At 46.6% G+C, this 17,549-nt stretch overlaps 1 protein-coding gene across 1 annotated transcript in view; it reads right to left on the reverse strand.

Annotated features, from left to right (window-relative positions):
• Positions 1–17,549, reverse strand: part of KDM4C (lysine demethylase 4C) — a 480,711-nt gene that overhangs the window by 308,684 nt on the left and 154,478 nt on the right. The window contains exon 8 of the mRNA XM_075317453.1: positions 16,587–16,724. Within this exon, the coding sequence (XP_075173568.1) occupies positions 16,587–16,724 (138 nt within the window). The remainder of the gene's footprint in view (positions 1–16,586; positions 16,725–17,549) is intronic.

Genomic DNA, 17,549 nt, shown 5'->3' on the forward strand with positions numbered 1-17,549 from the left:
TGGCGTCACTAAGCGGCCGCCCAATAGAAGTGGAGGGGCGGAGATAAGCGGCCGTAACATCCCGCCCACTCCTTCCTCATTGCCGGCGGCCGCAGGTACGATGATGTTCCTCTTTCCTGCGGTGTCACATGTAGCGATGTGTGCTACTGCAGGAATGACAAACAAGCTACGTTACAAACGAGGAACGATTTTTTAAAAATGGACGACATGTTCACGACTAATGATTTCACACCTTTTTGCGATAGTTACTGATCGCAAAAAGGTGTCACACACAACGACATTGCTAACGAGGCCGGATGTCCGTCACCAACACCGTGACCCCGACGATATCTCGTTAGCGATTTCTTTGGGTGTAAATGGGCCTTTAGACTTGTACTGGTCCTAGTAATCCGTGCTGCCAAAAAAAAAAAACACGGACATATGAAGAGTACCATAGATTATCATGGTTCCGTTTTTTTTCATGAATACCACATATACTGGCAACACGGACACATGAAGGAGGCTCAATTATGTGGCTACTTACTGAGTAAAGTGAAAAAGTAAAGTGAAAAAGTAAAAAATGAAAATGACTTCTTCCCAAAACCAATTCTGACAAAATCATATATAAAACACACAAGTTTGGGAGAATAAACACCAAGGGCCCAATTCATCATAACTTTGGTTATTCACCCCAGTTTTGATGAGGGGGTGTGCTGGACTCAGACACTCCTGACTAGTGAAAAGCTGTACACCCCACTTCATGCATCTGGAGGTCTAATGAGTGGCGTGCGCCTCCATGAGCCACACCAGAAATCCTACTGTAACCTGACATGAGTGACATTTCTGGCGTAGGGAATCCTACGGCTTCCATTCTGTCGGAGACAGCAGAATCTGGTGTGAAAACACCAAAAGTCACAACATTCAAGGACAACGCCGGGTTGCGCCTACATTTTGTGACTTTCAAATGTTTTGGGCCACGTTTCTGACATGAAAGCTTTGATGAATCAGGTCCTGAGTATGTTGAATTTCACCATGCCCTATCCTTAAGTAATTCTTTGCTACCGATGGCTGGCAGTGGTTAACTTCTCTATCCCTATTTAGGCCACACGCACACCCAGCTGAACTGAGCATGCATGGATATGAAGCTTAAGTTAAGAATAGCAGTCAGGTAATCTGTCAGCATGTTTTTACTATGTTACCTGAGAGAAGCATGCTGTAGGAGCAGAGACCCCAATTCCAGTGATGTAGCACTTACTGTACTATAGTATAAAAGAAAATCCGGCACTCAGAGGAGAGTATGCTGCAAGACAGTGAATTTATTTATTCGTGGTCCAGTAGAGAACGTGTAACAACTGTGACGTTTCGGTAAAACACCTTAATCAAACTTTCACAGAGGTACCCTGACCACATGTATAGATTCAGAACATCGCACTGAAGGGAAAAGTGATCGCTGTCGCTGCATTGCATTTCACTCACCTCAGAGTGCTGGATTGTTTCTTATACTATAATATACGGAGTATGATCTTATCTAGGCACCTACAACCGTCCAGGAGAGCCGAATTTCGTCCATTTATTTTTCAACACTTACTGTACTGCAGATATTATAAACATCACTATTTTCTCTGCTGCGTATCTACCAGTTCTCTGAAAGCTCCTCGCCCCCACCACTGATTAATAGCTTTTTGACAATGTATAGTACACAGAAAAGCTGCCAATCACTGTTGGGGGAAGGGTTACACAGAGCAGAAAGACTACATGGCAGTAGGCACCTAATCCTGCAATGATAATCTCCTGCGGATAAAACAAAAATTATTGAAACACCACACAGCTCAGTAAAGGCCACGTGTCACTAAGCGACATTGCTAGCGACATCGCTGCTGAGTCACGGTTTTGGTGACGCAACAGCGATCTTGCTAGCGATGTCGCTGTGTGTAACATCCAGCAACAACCTGGCCCCTGCTGTGAGGTCGCCGGTCGTTGCTTAATGTCCTGGACCATTTTCTTCAAAGGCGATGTCCTGCTGGGCAGGACACATCGCTATGTTTGACACTGTGTGACAGGGTCCCAATGACAGAAGAGATCGTTATACAGGTCGCTACTATGACCTGTATTGTTACTGAATCGTTGGTAAGGCCTGACTGTGTGACATCTCACCAGCGACCTCCCAGCGACTTACCAGCGATCCTTATCAGGTCGCATCGTTTTCGGGATCGCTGGTAAGTCGCTAAATGTGACGGGGGCTTAAGTGGCACATCACTAAAGTCACCCCTATGCTATACTGCTCTCATATTACGTAGGAAAAACCTGTTGACAGATTCCCTTTAATCCTTATTTATAAATGGATTCAATGACCAAACCAGATACTGCAGAGTAATTAAAAAAAAAAAATTCAATTTGATACATTTGTATACAGTAATATGAACTTTTTAAAACAACTGGAGCAATTTAGCATACTGTTTTGAACCAACAATTTAAGGAGTAGCTGTATTTCCCATGTGATGCAGCATCTTTACTATCATTAAGCATGTTGGAAGAAACTCCGTGCTTCACATATGAAGCGTGCAGATTACAAAGCAAGAAAACAAGCTTGATTACAGCTTTCACCTCAGCCAGCTAAATACAGCATTAGTAGTCAATGATTTCACCTTAAGGTCATATTGACAGCTTAAACTCAAGACTGGAGATTTTGCCATCACTTTCTCTATACGCTCTCAGCACTAGAATTTTGAATACATTATTGAGTGGTATTATGTTTATGTCTACAATTAATCCACTGGAGTCACTTCCAAAGTCACCGAAGAAGGGCAAACAGATTCTCATAAAAAGAAATACAGTGCTGGGAAAGAGAGACCTGCCAATAAAAGGGTCGTTAAGACGCATTAACACTTTTTAGTTTAAGCTAAAAACAGTACAGAATCTGTAAAATAGTGTAAAGGAAAGGTTTATTAGTCGTTCTTTTCAAATTCTCATTTGCCTGTAAATGCTTACAAATAAGAGTGAATTATGATATGAACCTTAATAGAACCCAAATAGTCAAAAGGTGGAAAAAGAAAATGACTGACACTTAAAAGGATACAAAACAGTTTAAAAAAAAAAAAAAAGTTGCTCCTGTACTAGTGCATGTACAGACCACTGTTCCAAGCCTCCATCAGCCCCCCTGCAACAAGATCGCTGGATGCTGATGGGTTATCATGACAACCAAGGGTCTGCTGAAGATCCCTACATGTGCCATGAGAAGGTACTACTATGAAAACAAGCCATTTTAGAAGGCTAAGGCTGCTTTCACACTACGTTTTTGTTTTTTTTTTAACATGCGTCCTCTGAACGTTTTTTTAACCGCAAAAAACGGATCCAGTGCAAATGCGTTTTCATTTCAATGCATTTGCAATGGACTCGCGTCAACATGTGTTCACCTACGTTTGTGTGCGTTATAGTGAGGATCCAGCGACTTGCAGTTTAACTTTTTTCAAAAACGCTACTTGTAGCGTTTTTTGAGCTGCGTCCAAATACTACAAATTGCTGGATCCTGACTATACTGCACGCAAACGCATGTGAACGCTGGCATGCTGATAGACAGGATCCTGCTTGCTCTACTGAGCATGCCCAGAAACCAGCCTGGTGTGATCAGTCTCTCTCTCCCCCTCCCTCTCTCCCCCGCCTGAGAGCTGTGGAGGCTCGTAACCAAAGTAAACATCGGGTAACTTGCTTGGATACCCGATGTTTACCTTGGTTACGTGTGCAGGGAGCCCGGCTCCTAGCAGCTGCAGACGCTCGTAACCAAGGTAAATATCGGGTATCCAAGCAAGATATCCGATGTTTACCTTGGTTTCAAGCCTCCGCAGCTGTCAGATGCCGGCTCCCAGTCTCACGTTCAGTTCCCCTCACTCCCGATCACATGACTCCAATGCCCGCCCATAAACTGCAAAATAACACATGCGTTTTTCTCTGCAAAAACAGGATCCGCTTTTGCAGCAAAAAAAACATTGATGACGCATGCTAAAAAAAACGTAGTGTGAAAGCAGCCTAAGTATGTAGGAAGGTACACTGAACTGCTTGGCCATGCTAAGGGTGCACCGAGAGCCTGTGCTTGGTTAGAAGAGAACAACAGATTTACTACAACTGGATTTAAAAAAAAATAACAGATCTACTGACTTAATAGGGATAAAAGAAAATGATTTCCAAAAAGAGTAGGTTTAGTTAAGGCGCCGCTCACATCAGCGGTATTTTTGCCGCAAAACCGGATCCGTCACAAATGCTTTTCAGTTCAATTCATTTCCAATGGAATCGCGGCAAAATGCGGTCACATGCGGTTGTATATGACGCACGCAACCTCATGTGACTGCACCTTGCCGCGATTCCATTGGAAATTAATGGAACTGAAACGCATTTGTGACGGATCCGGTTTTGCGGCAAAATACCGCTGATGTGAGCAGCGCCTAACTGAGGCAAAGTGAGCATAAATTTCAACTGTGTGGTCTGATGGGTACTAAGCCGATTTTGATGTCAAGAAGTTTGTCTAAAAAACAGTAGCCAACCCATCTTTATATAAACCGTGTATAGTTACAGCAAATCTTCACAACAAAGTCACTACATATCATGGTTCTTTAGGATTCTACAACTCCGGTGGCAAAACAGTTGGGGTGCTGTGTAATACGTTAAGAAAAACAGAATGCAATAAATCTCGTATACTATATTTTATTCACAACAGAAAATAGATCAGGAGGTGAAAGTTAGACATTTTCCATTTCATATGAAACAAACTGACTCATCTAGAACCTGATGGCAGCAACATTTCTCCAAAAAGTTGGGACAGAGTTACTAAAGGCTGGAAAATAACTGGTATTAGGCCCTGTGCGCACTGGAAAACGGAATTTTCTTAAGAAAATTCTGCAGGGTCTGAAAGATTACCGCACCCGCGGTAAAAAAACGTGGCAAACCGCACCCGAAAACCGCATGCGGTTTGCCGCTGTTTGCTGCGGTTTTACCGCGGTATTGTTTGCAGTATTGCCGCGGTTTTGCCTAATGCGGGTTGGTATATGTGCTTTAATGCATTCAATGCATTAAAGCACATTGAAAAAAAAAAAAAAAAAAAAAAAAAGTAATTTCCTTCTGAGATAGATAGCAGACAGATAAATAGACAGATAGAAGAATAGATAGAGGGATAGATAGAGTCCCTGTGAGCACACGCTGCATTTCTCCCGAGCGGTAATGCGAGTTCACATTACCGGCCGTGAGAAATGACGGATAATTACCTCTCTGCTGTCTCGCTGCGAGGCTGCATTCAGCGCTGTGTGTCAGTAGCGGGTGGATGCAGCATCGCAGGACGTGAATTTTGTTTTGGGAGGGGTTAATAAAACGGTGAACCAAGGGCTTTTTTGTGTTTTATTTAAAATAAAGGATTTTTCGGTGTGTGCTTATTCACTTTACTTACGGGTTGATCATGGCAGCTGTCTCATAGACGCTGCCATGATCAAGCCTGGACTTAGTGGCGGCGATCCGCTGTCATTTAACTCATTATTACCTGGATAGCCACCGCATCACGGCATATGGAGAGCCGGGGACACTCTGGTACTGCCGCATAATGCATGCAACAGTCCCGGGGCAGCTGTGGGCTGATATTCTCGGCTGCAGGAAGAGGGGGGCATTAACCCTGTCCCTCGCCCTCCCCAGCCTGAGAATACCGGGCCGCCGCTGTGTGCTTACCTCAGCTGGACGGTAAAAATACAGCAGAGCCCACGTGTTTTTTTTTTCCATATGTCCGTTTGCTTTCTATGTGTATTCTATGTGTATTCTATATGTCTGTGTGTGAGTGCAATTTGTGTGTTCTATGTCTGATCTGTGTGTGTTTACTCTCTGCTTTGCTTCCTCTTCCTGTCATAATGACATCACTTCCCTGCAAACCACAGGCATGGATGTACATTACCGCATGTAAACCGTGAAATACCGGAGGGAATAATGCAGGAAAACGCAGTGAACCGCACAGAATTTGCTGCCTGCGTTATTCCCTGCGGGATTTCACGATTACATTACAGTCAATGGAGTGAAATCCCGCAGCGACGTGCAGAAAAGAAGTGACATGCAATTGTTTTTGCTGCGGGAATCCCGCAGCAAAACATGCAGCTGTCAAAATCCGCATAGTGGGGGGGCATGTCCTGACATGGAAGCGTGAGGACGCTGGATTCCAGAGCTCCTGCGCCCACAGCCTAATTTTACTAGTTCCTGCAGCCCCCACTTACCCAGGATGGCCCCCAAGAAGAGACCGGGGGCAGCGCCAGCTTCTGCCTCCCCGGTGACGAGTCAGAGACCCCAGGGGAGCCTCACAAAGTTCCTGACGGCGCCGGGCTCTGAACCTCCGCAAGCGGCCCGGAGCAAGATGGCGCCGGCGGGCGCGTGGCGTCCTCCAGCGGGGGATTCCCCAGGTGCCGCTCGGCACTCTCCCACAGCCTGTGAAGCAGTGCAGGGGATCAGCGGTGGAGAGAAACGGAGGACAGAGTCGGCGGTGAGACTGGACGGAGCGGGCCCAGGTACAGAGGACTGGAGGAGGGGGGAGGCTGCTCAGCCTGCCTCACAGCACGCTGCTGGGGATAGTGAGGGGGCCCTGGGTGGATCACCAAACCCGGGTATACCCGACATGCTCTGCACACAGGGGACCCCCCCGTCCCCGGGGCACACGGAGCCTCAGGCTATATTAAACAACCTGCACTCTGGCCCCCCACAGGGGGACATACAAGCCCTAAGAGAACTTATTTTGGCCCTCCCCAGCAAGAAAGATCTGGAGGACGTTGTGGCTAGAATTGAATCCTCCCAGCAGATGGCGCTGTCTGCCCTGAGGGAGGAAATGGTGGTACTGGAGGACAGAATTGAGGCCACAGAGCAGGCTCAGGAGTCCCTGGAGAGCAGAATGGAGAGGATTGAGAGAGACTGTGAGTCATCCAATGCCCGCATCAGAGACCTTGCCCTGCTCTTGGATGACCAAGAGAACAGAGGCAGAAGAAATAATATCAGGCTGAAGGGTATACCGGAGGACTGGCCCCAGGAACTCCTGCGTACTTAAGTCTTAAACATCTTCAACCGGGTCACTGATCGTCCCTCGGAGGCTACCTACCTCTTCGACAGAATTCACAGAGTCGCAAGGCCGGGCCCTAGATCCGTCCCCCCCTCTAGAGATTACTATGTCGTTTGCATTATTATGGAGACAGAGAAAGGATCCTACAGGGAGCTTGGTCATACGGACCGGTGGAGATGGATGGGGCCATGGTGAAGTTATTTCCTGATGTCTCCAGCCGTACATTATATATGAGACGCCTGCTTCATCCTCTCCTGCTTGGCATCAAAGAAGTGAACGCCTCATATAGATGGGGCCATCCCTTCCATTTGATAGTACGCAAGGGGGACTCCGTGTTCTTGCTGAGGAGGCACTCAGAGCTTCCGAATCTTTTTGCCTTCCTGGGAATACCAGACTGCTCAATTCCGGACTGGTTGGAGTGGGAACCCCAGGCACCCCCGGGGCTGCGGAGGAGGAAGAGAGGCACCCGTCCTACTCAAAGCGGTGATCCTTGAGGGGCATGGCATGTACCGGGTGCTGCTGGGAGGAAGGAGTGGACCAAGATGTGAGACGGAGGTGCTTTCGATGGGAGACGGAGTCAGAGAACTGGGAGCTGGGAGGCTCTCTTACGTCTCTACGACCCCTAAGCAGGAGTCCTGGCCTTGGGCTAGTTTTCCTGGACATAGTTTATTGACTTAAGTTTTTGAAAATCCTATTTCTATGGCAATGTCTAGTTTGGGATTGGGAGTGGGGGGGGGGGAATGTTTTTCTTTACTGCGTTCATCCTGGGTGGTGGGGTGTGTGGGTGGTTAATCGGCTGACCCTCCCTCTCCGTCGGGGAGAGGGGTCATTTAGTGCTAATAAGAGGGGCGCGGGTCTGCGCTCTGGCCGCATGTCAGTTCTTGTCCCTATCTTTTCCTTAGTAGTCCCTGGGCTGGTCCCTGGTACTGCGAGCGGCAGTCCTGCTGCTTTTCCACTTTCTTGTTCTCTTCTCTGAACTTCTTGCCTCTCTCTCTTCCCCCTGCTAAAGGGTCTCTGCTACTTCCTCCCTTGTCAATACTTTTTCTTCCCCTCCTCTCTTTTTACCAGCTTTCCCTCCCCCCCCTTTTTTTTTTTTTTCTTCCCCTCTTCTTTCTTGGTTTGTTCCTCTAGGGTCTCGCGACAGAGAATGGCGAAACAGAGGCAGGCCGAACTGCGGGTGGGCTCACTGAATGTCAAAGGCCTTCATAGCCCGGAGAAACGGTCCATCCTACTGAACCTTCTCTGGAAAAACCGAATCCAGGTAGCCTTCCTCCAAGAGACACATTACTGTGAAGCTAAACCTTACAGACTCTCGGACAGAAGGTACCCCATTGTGCACCACTCACCCTCCCCTGATCCTAGATCTAGGGGCACGAGCATCCTCATGTCCAGTACGCTCCCTTGGGAATTGTTGGACTCTCAGACAGACGACCAGGATAGGCTTATGATGCTCAAGGGACGCATTGCTACTCAGACATTCACATTCGTGGCAGTATACTTGCCTAATGCGGGCCAATGTCCCACCTTTCTGCGGTACCTTGAGAAGATAGAGGAATTCTCGGAGGGCACTCTGGTTCTCGGGGGTGACTTTACCGTAGTGTTGGAACCGTTGAGGGACAGTTCAAAAGGGGTGTCCGGTATGCCACACATGACGCTGCGCCAGATGAGACGGGGACTACATGACCACCAACTGATAGACACTTGGCGATTGCTGCACCCATCAGACAAAGACTTTTCATTTTATTCTGCAGCGCACGACTGCTATTCTAGGTTGGACCTCTTTTTTATTAAACATGGGGACCTACACTCTCTGGTGGATGCTTCAATTGAGTGCATATCTTTCTCTGATTACGCTCTGATCACGGTCACTCTGTCCCTTGGATGTCCCATCGGGAGGCAGGGTCAGTGGATATTGAACACCTCGCTACTCAATGAGCCTGTGACAATGCAAGAAATAAGGGAGGCCTTGACGGAATACTTTGACTGTAGGGGGGAGGAGGGGATGTCCCCCAACATTGTGTGAGAAGCTCACAAATGTGTTGTGAAGGGATTATTCATCAAACATGGGGCCCGACTGAAAAGGGAACGGGAAGCTGAGGTTACATCTCTCCTAGCAGACATAAGGGAGTTGGAAGCAGTACACAAGGGGTCTCTGGGAGGGAACGTGGGCACCAATCTGGCCAGGAAGAGGGAGGAACTCAGGTCCTTGTTATATCAAAAGGCTAAGGGAGTGCTAGCTAAGTGCAGGCGGCATTTCTATGAATATGGCAATAAAAGTGGCAGGACCCTGGCTAGAGCCCTCCGGACCCAGAGGGCGAGGGGCTATGTTCCTAGAGTGCACATTTCTGGCGACAGGTGGGCCACTCTTCCGAAAGACATTGCCTCCGCCTTTAAAGACTTCTACTCCTCTCTCTACTCAATAGATGGGGGGCGGTCTGAGAGGGCCAGGACGGAACTACGGCAGCGTATCCAGAAGTACATTTCTAACTCCGGTTTGAAACATCTTAAACCGGAGGATGCGGACGCCCTGGAAAGACCCATCTCAGAGGAGGAGTACTGGGCTGCAATTAAAAATTCCCCCACTGGTAAGGCCCCTGGCCCAGATGGCTTCCCCCTGCTCTACTACAAAAAGATGGGCTCCATGCTGCTCCCCCCATTTCTCTCTGCCTTTAACAATATCTCACTCTCCGAAAAAGTCCACTTGCCGAGAGACTCTCTGGCCGCTAATATAGTAGTCATCCCTAAAGAGGGTAAAGACCCTACCTCTTGTTCTAGTTACCGACCCATCTCCCTCCTCAACACAGACGTGAAGCTCTTCACCAGAATATTATCAGAGAGACTCTCTCCATTGCTGGGGGGGATTGTCCACCCGGACCAGGCTGGGTTCATGATGGGAAGGGAAGCGAGGGACAACACCACTAAGGCGCTGAATTTAATCCACAGGGCTAATTCGGAAGGGTTGCCCCTGATGCTCCTGTCGACCGACGCAGAAAAAGCGTTCGACAGAGTCAATTGGATATTCATGGAGGAGGTTCTGCGGGAGGTTGGGTTGGGGAGGATGATGCTCAGGTGGATATGCTCTCTGTATAGTAACCCCTCTGCCGCGGTCAGGGTGAACGGTCTCCTTTCAGATAGATTTTCCATTCTTAACGGCACAAGGCAGGGATGCCCCCTCTCACCCCTGATCTTTATCCTGACCCTGGAACCCCTGCTTAGCCGAATTAGAGGTAACATTGACATTTCCGGCCCTATGGTTGCTGGTTCCACCTACAAAATCGCGGCGTACGCGGACGATTTACTTTTCTTTATTACCAACCCTCGGGTCTCCCTGCCCAATCTACTGAGAGAGCTGGAAACATACTCCTCTCTTTCTAATTTTAGAATTAACATGTCAAAATCGGAGGCTATGAATGTATCTCTCCCCCAAGATCATGTTATTTCGCTACAATCTGCGTTCGGGTTTAAGTGGGCTAATCACTCTCTGAGGTACCTGGGGGTCCAGCTGGCAGCGGACACTAGCCAACTATATAAGCTGAACTATCTCCCTCTCCTGCAGTCCATTAGAATAGACTGCGCAAATTGGGCGAGGGGTCTTTTCACATGGTTTGGGAGATGTGCAATATTGAAGATGAATATATTACCACGACTTCTATACCTCTTCCAGGCCCTGCCAATTAAGATCCCGAGCTCTTTCTTCAAGGAATTGGCCTCACTGTATACTAAATTTATCTGGGCGAATAAGCCGGCGAGACTTTCCCGTTCCCTACTGTGTAGACCTAAGTGTAGGGGAGGGCTGGGAATACCTGATATGAAAAAATATTACTGGGCCACACATATGGTTAGGGTTCTGGATTGGTGCCGCCACTCTAGGATGAAACCATGGGTCGCCCTGGAACAGAGCTTCTCGGAGGTACATTTACCGGCCATGCCTTGGGTCGTGAGCTTTTTCCCGTCTACTTTGAGATCTCACCCCACCATTGGCGCTACTCTGGAATGCTGTTCGAGGGGCGAGGTTCGGCGCCTCCTCCTGCCGTTGCCTTCACCCATGTCACCAATTATAGGAGATCCGGATTTCTGTCCTGGCCTCTCGGACCCAGTTTTTCGGAGCTGGGTACAGGGGGGCAGATTCAGAGCTTACCAGCTGGGAGGGGAGGGTGACTGGCTATCTCTTTCGGATATATGTGGTCTCCTGCCTCCGGACCCCCTGGGGAGATGGAGGGCCATGCAGTTGAGGCATTTCATGAGCTCCCTTCCCTGCTTCGCCCGGTATGCTGGGCCTCCCACAAGATTCGAAAAATTGTGCTTGGGAGAGGGGGCCCTGCGGCACTCACTTTCCCTGGCATACAATTTGCCCACCCCGGTCTATTTGCGGCAGTGGGAAAGGGACCTTGGGACGGCTCTATCTGACACGCAACGAAACAACATCCTAATGATGGCACATAAAACCTCGATCAGTTCCAGACTGTTGGAGGCCAACTTCAAACTGCTGACTAGGTGGTATAGAGTCCCGACCAGACTTCATAGGATATTCCCCTCAGTCGACCCAGTTTGCTGGAGGTGTGGCTCGGGGGAGGGTGATTACGTGCACATCTTTTGGTCCTGCCCTTCCTTGCAACGGTTTTGGTCAGAAGTGAGGGAGGTAATTAGACTGGTGACCGGCACGGTTGAGACATTGGGTCCGGAACTGTTTATCTTACAGCTTTCGGAACTCTCGGCTCCTAGATACAAGCGCTCTTTGCTTAGATTTCTGGTAATGGCTGCCAGGTCTTGTATCCCCCTTGGCTGGAAGTCTTCTACCCCCCCCACACTGGCACAGTGGGTTTCAAGTGTTAACGACCTAAGGCACATGGAGGACCTGACATCCTCTCTCAATGACAGACAGGAAGATTTTCATAGGACTTGGCTCCCATGGTTGGAGTTCACTTACTCGGCGGAATACGCCAGATTACTCTCTGTTCCACAGCTGCTGTGAGGCTCTGGGGAAACACTCTCTCCCCCACCCCCCCCCTTTTTTTTTTTTCTCTCTCTCCTCTCCCCTTTCCTCTTTTTTCTTCTCTCGCTTTCCCTTCTTCTCACTTCTTTGTCCCCTATCTTCCCCTATTCTCCCCTCCCCCCTATTCCCCTTTCTACCTCTTTCTCTTAACCTGTTCTAAACTCTTTTCGGGCTTTGCTCTCTCTATGTTCTGTATTCTACCCTTGTTGGGTTGGTTCATAAAAGGATTAAATTGGGCCTGACTCGAGCAGTTGCAGTGACTAGATATGTACAGGGGTGCGGAAGGGTGGGCTACATGTCAATGTTAAATATTTGAAATCTGTTATTCTGTTCTTTGTGGAGCAGGTGTTACTTTGTATGTTCTCGAGTCGGTCTTTAAAATAAAGAATTTGAAAAAAAAAAAAATCTGCATAGTGCGCACAGCATTTTTTTTTCCCCATAGGTTTTGCTGGTGAATCACTGCAGAGATGTTATGAACATAACATGCAGCGAAACATGCAGCAAAACCGCAGGAAATCCGCGGCAAAAAACGGCAAGTGCGCACAGAGCCTATATTGAAAAACAACTGGATTGTCAATTTTGAACTAAATCACATGAGGGTGTATAAAACGAGCACGTTAGAAAGGCAGAGTTTCTCAGACAAAGATGGTCAGAGGTCACCAAATCTGAGCAGAATTGCTCCTAAAAATTGTGGAACAATTTTATAAAAAAGGTTCAACTCAATGTAAAATTGCAAAGACATTGACCATAACATCTACAGTACAGTAGAATACATAATACCAAAAGATTCAGAGATTCTGGAAAAATATAAGGCACAAGGCAGACAATTAATACTGGATGGATGCAAAAAAAAAAAAAAAAATCTATAGGCCGTAAGGCGGCACTGCATTAAAAACAGTTATAAAGAAAACCTTGCATCACCTCTCGTGGGTGCTCTGGAGAAAAATAAGTCAAGTAATGGAAACTCCGGCACACTCAATAGACTATTGTACAGCACTTTTTTGTCACACGTTTTTCACCACAAAATAAAAAGAAAAGGATTTTGATATCAGCTACATGTCTCTGACTTTCTGTGTCTCCAAGGGTGATAGTGAGTGTGCCGGAGTTTCCATTACCTGCATTAAAAACAGGCATTAGTCGGATGTTCAAATCACTGCATATACACATCGGAAAACTTCCAGAAATAATTGCTTGTGAACAAAGTTCAGTGTGAATGTCGTAGTATCCAAGGCACCAAGACTCCTCTAGTCAGGGAACAAAAGAAAAAAAAAAAAAAAAAAAAAAAAAAAAAAACAACTTACTGGTCCTAGCATACCTGAAAGGAAATGAAGAAGAGCAACGCTTTGGCCAACACAGGACCTTTCTCAAGCCATTAAAAGCTGTACATAAACAGTTCGGTGTGAAATCCTTCATATCAAATTAAAACTGTATCGTGTAATGAAGCCTCCATATATCAACACAAGTCAGAAACGCTGCCATCTTCTCTGGGCCAAAGCTCATTTAATATGGACTAAAGCAATACGAGAAACTGTTCTGTGGTCAACGAAATCTAAATGTGAAATTCTGCAAGAAAACCACGGTCAACATGTCTTGTGGACTCGAGGAGAGGAACCATATAGCTTATCAGTGCACAGTCCAAAAGCTTGCATGTCTGATGGTATGGGGTTACTTTTGTGCCTATGGCATGGGCAGCTTACACATCTTGATTTGCTGAGCATTATACAGAAGGTTTAGAACAACATATTCTCCCATCCAGATAATCTCTATTTCAGGGTAAGCATTGCATATTTCAGCAAGACAATAGTAAACCACATACAGCATCCATCATCACAGCATGGCTTCACAGAAGAAGAGTTCAGGTGATGAGCCTGCAGTCCAGAACAATCACCAATAGAAAACATTTGGCGCATTACAAAATGAAAAACCTGGCAAAGACGAGCCAGGACTGTTTAGCAGAAAAGAATGGGAAATAATTACTCGCCCTAAACTCCAGCAATTGGTCTCTTCACTTTCCAGACATTCACAGACTGCTGTAAAGAGAAGAGGGGATGCTACACAATGATGAACAAGACCCTGTCCCAACTTTTTTTTATATGTGTTGCTGCCATGAATTTCTAAACTAATTTTTTTTTTAATTAAATGGAAATGTTTTTAGCTTTCAACTTCTGATATGTTGTATGCCCTGTTATGAATAAAATATTTCTAATTACTGCATTCTTGTTTTCTTTACATTTAAGGCCTCTTTCATACATCCGAATTTTTGATCAATGTTTCATCAGTATTTGCATGCAAAAACCAGGAGCGTCTCCAAAACACAGAACAGGTATCAATCTTTCAATTAAACTCTGTAAAGGGCGCTTTGCACGCTGCAATGTATCTTACGATGTGTCGGCGGGGTCACGTCGTAAGTAACGCACATCCGGCATCGTAAGTTACATTGTAGCATGTAACAGCTACGTGCGATTGTGACTGAACGGTAAAACGGTCATCGCATGCAGGTCGTTCAATTCCTAAAAATTGAATGTCAGATTGTTCATCGTACCCGGGGTAGCGCACATCGCAGTGTGTGACACCCCGGGACCGATGAACAGATCTTACCCGCCTACCGCGGCTCCCAGCCGGCTATGCGGAAGGAAGGAGGTGGGCGGGATGTTTACGTCCCGTTCATCTCCGCCCCTCTGCATCTATTGGCCGGCTGCAGCGTGACGTCGCTGTGACGCCGAACGTCCCTCCCACTCCAGGAAGTGGATGTTCACCGCCCACATCGAGGTCGTATGGCAGGGTAAGTACGTGTGACAGCAAATAATCGTTTGTGCAACACGTTCAACAAATTGAATTAATTAATCGTATGGTGTAAAGCAGGCTTTAGTTCCACTCTCGGGTTTTGCATGCATACACTGATAAAAAATACCGATGTGTGAATGAGGCCTTACACAGCATGACAACTGGGGATTGGAAATGTAGTTTTTCAATGCAAAAAAAAAAAAAAAAATGTTGCCAAGATCAAGCTACTATAACAAAGTAAAATAATAATCTATAGGAGCAGAATAGGACATGAAACAACATGGAAAAAAATAGATCAATAAAACAATGCATTATATTGAGGACAAATCCTTTCCAATTTAACAAGATTGACGTTAAAGGGAACCTGTCACCAAATTTGGCGACTATAAGCAGCGGCCACCACCAGTAAGCCCATATGTACAGCATTCCAGAACGCTGTATATTAGAGCCCAGGATGCGCTGTACAATGTAAAAACACTTTTATAATACTCACCTAGGGGAGGAGGTCTAGTCCAATGGGTGTCGCTGCTCTCCAGTCCGTTGCCTCCTCTCTGCTGCAATCTCCATCCTCCTTCTTCCAAGCCCATTGTGGATGACGCGTCTATGTCATCCACACAAGCCAACATTGCAGTCCTGTGCAGGCATATTTTGATCTGCCCTGCTAAGGGCAGATCAAAGTACTGTAATGCGTACGTGCAAGGAACGCTTAAAGACCGCCTGTGTAGGCGTACTACAATACTTTTATCTGCCCTGAGCAGGACAGATGAAAGTGCACCTGCGCAGGTCCTCAATGCTGTAGGACGCGTCATGCACACGGGCCTCAGAGGAAGGAGGCACCGGATCGGAGACCAGCAACTCCCATCGGATCGGACCACACATTAGGTGAGTTTTATATAAGTGTTTTTTACATTCTAGACAGCTGCCTGGGCACTTATAAACAGTATTCTGGAATGCTGTATATGAGAGCTCAGTGGTGGTGGCAGCAGCTTATAGTCGCCAAATCTGGTGACAGGTTCCCTTTAACTTAAAAGAGAACACCTCAGCAAAAAAAACTTTAAATTACTTGCAGACTAGGTAATAATCTGCAGACAAATGAGATTTTTTTTTCATGTTCGGCTGGCTAACTGGAAGATGGCTGCTGGGAGAAAATGAAAGGTTTTTTTCTCTTTGTAGCTACTCTATTCCTGTCACCAGAGAGTTATAGCAGTTGGCACTCTGTAGCTCTCTGTAATCTCTCCCTGCTCCTTGACTGACAGCCTTCTCAGCAGTGTCTGCGCAGAACTTGCTGTCAGTCAAGGAGCAGGGAAAGAGATTACACAGAGCTCACTATGTAGTGAGTGCCAACTGCTATAGCTCCCTGCATCAAACTAATGGCTATAAGTGAGCGACTGCAACGAGAATATAAGATCATTTTCTCCCTGTAGCTTCTGTTTTAATAAGCTAGTTGAAAATATTGAAAACACTATGCACATGTAGTTCACCACTATTTGTGTAGTTAGTGTTATTTCTGCTGACAGGTTCCTTGTAAAAACCCAATGTCCTAAAATCACCTTGAATGCCTGTCAATCTTCCCAGGTATGACAAGGAGAAAGACTAGTTTCCTAAATAATATATCATTAGTCCACCAACCCGCAATCAGTAGAAGCTGAACAAAATACTAACATATCCGATATGCTGAGGTTGTAAACTTGTAATTTTACAATGCAGGTTTCATGCAGCACAGCAGGACAACAAACGTTTGTCTGAAGCAAATCATCCACTCACCAGTTTGGCTATTTTTCCGTAATCAATCCATCTGACTGTAGCAAAATTTGTTGATTCGGCACAGTTGAAACCATGATTGAAACCGGCATGATACCCGTATGGGAAAGTGATCATAAATTCACCAGCTTCTTGTGTAACCTGCAGGGAAGAATCAAAAAGCTAGATGAGTTGTGAAAAGGAAAAAATAAAAAATGAAAGAATAACGTCTAACAAAGACATCAAAGCAGGAAAAGAGAATGCAGGAATAGGACCTGCTTGGAAATAAGAGCCACCACAGTTCTAACATGGCAAGAGAGTAAAAAAGATCCATACAAAATTAATGTTTCTCCCTGCGGCTGCCCAGGCCAGATAGTCAAGATGACATTTGTATACAATGTAATGTTTGATTAAATTCCAACTTTATGGGCATGTTCATATGTAAAGTGATAGTCTGGTCAATGTAATCTAAAGGTGGCTTTACACGCAGCGACATCACTAGCGATGTCGCTGGTAAAAGCACCCACCCCCGTCGGTTGTGCGTCACGGGCAAATCGCTGCCCGTGGCGCACAACATCAATAGGACCGGTCACACGTACTTACCTGTCTAGCAACATTGCTGTGGCCGGCGAACAGCCCGCTTTCCAAGGGGGGCGGTTCGTGCGGCGTCACAGCGACGTCACACAGCAGTTGTCCAATAGAAGCGGAGGGGCGGAGAGCAGCCGAAAGAAAGTGACGCACACCTCGTTGCCGGAGGACGCAGGTAAGGTGTTGTTCCTCGTTCCTGGGGTGTCACACGTAGCGATGTATGCTCCCTCAGGAACAACGAACAACCTGCAACAGCACCGATATTTGGGATTAGAACGACGTGTAGAACGATCAACGATTAGGTGAGTAATTTTGATAGCTAGCGGTCGTACGTTTCACACACAACGACGTCGCTAACAAGGCCGGATATGCGGCACGAATTCAGTGACCCCCAACGAC

This window comes from Anomaloglossus baeobatrachus, chromosome 1 (genome assembly GCF_048569485.1).
Source record: "Anomaloglossus baeobatrachus isolate aAnoBae1 chromosome 1, aAnoBae1.hap1, whole genome shotgun sequence".
NCBI classification, from domain to species: domain Eukaryota; kingdom Metazoa; phylum Chordata; class Amphibia; order Anura; family Aromobatidae; genus Anomaloglossus; species Anomaloglossus baeobatrachus.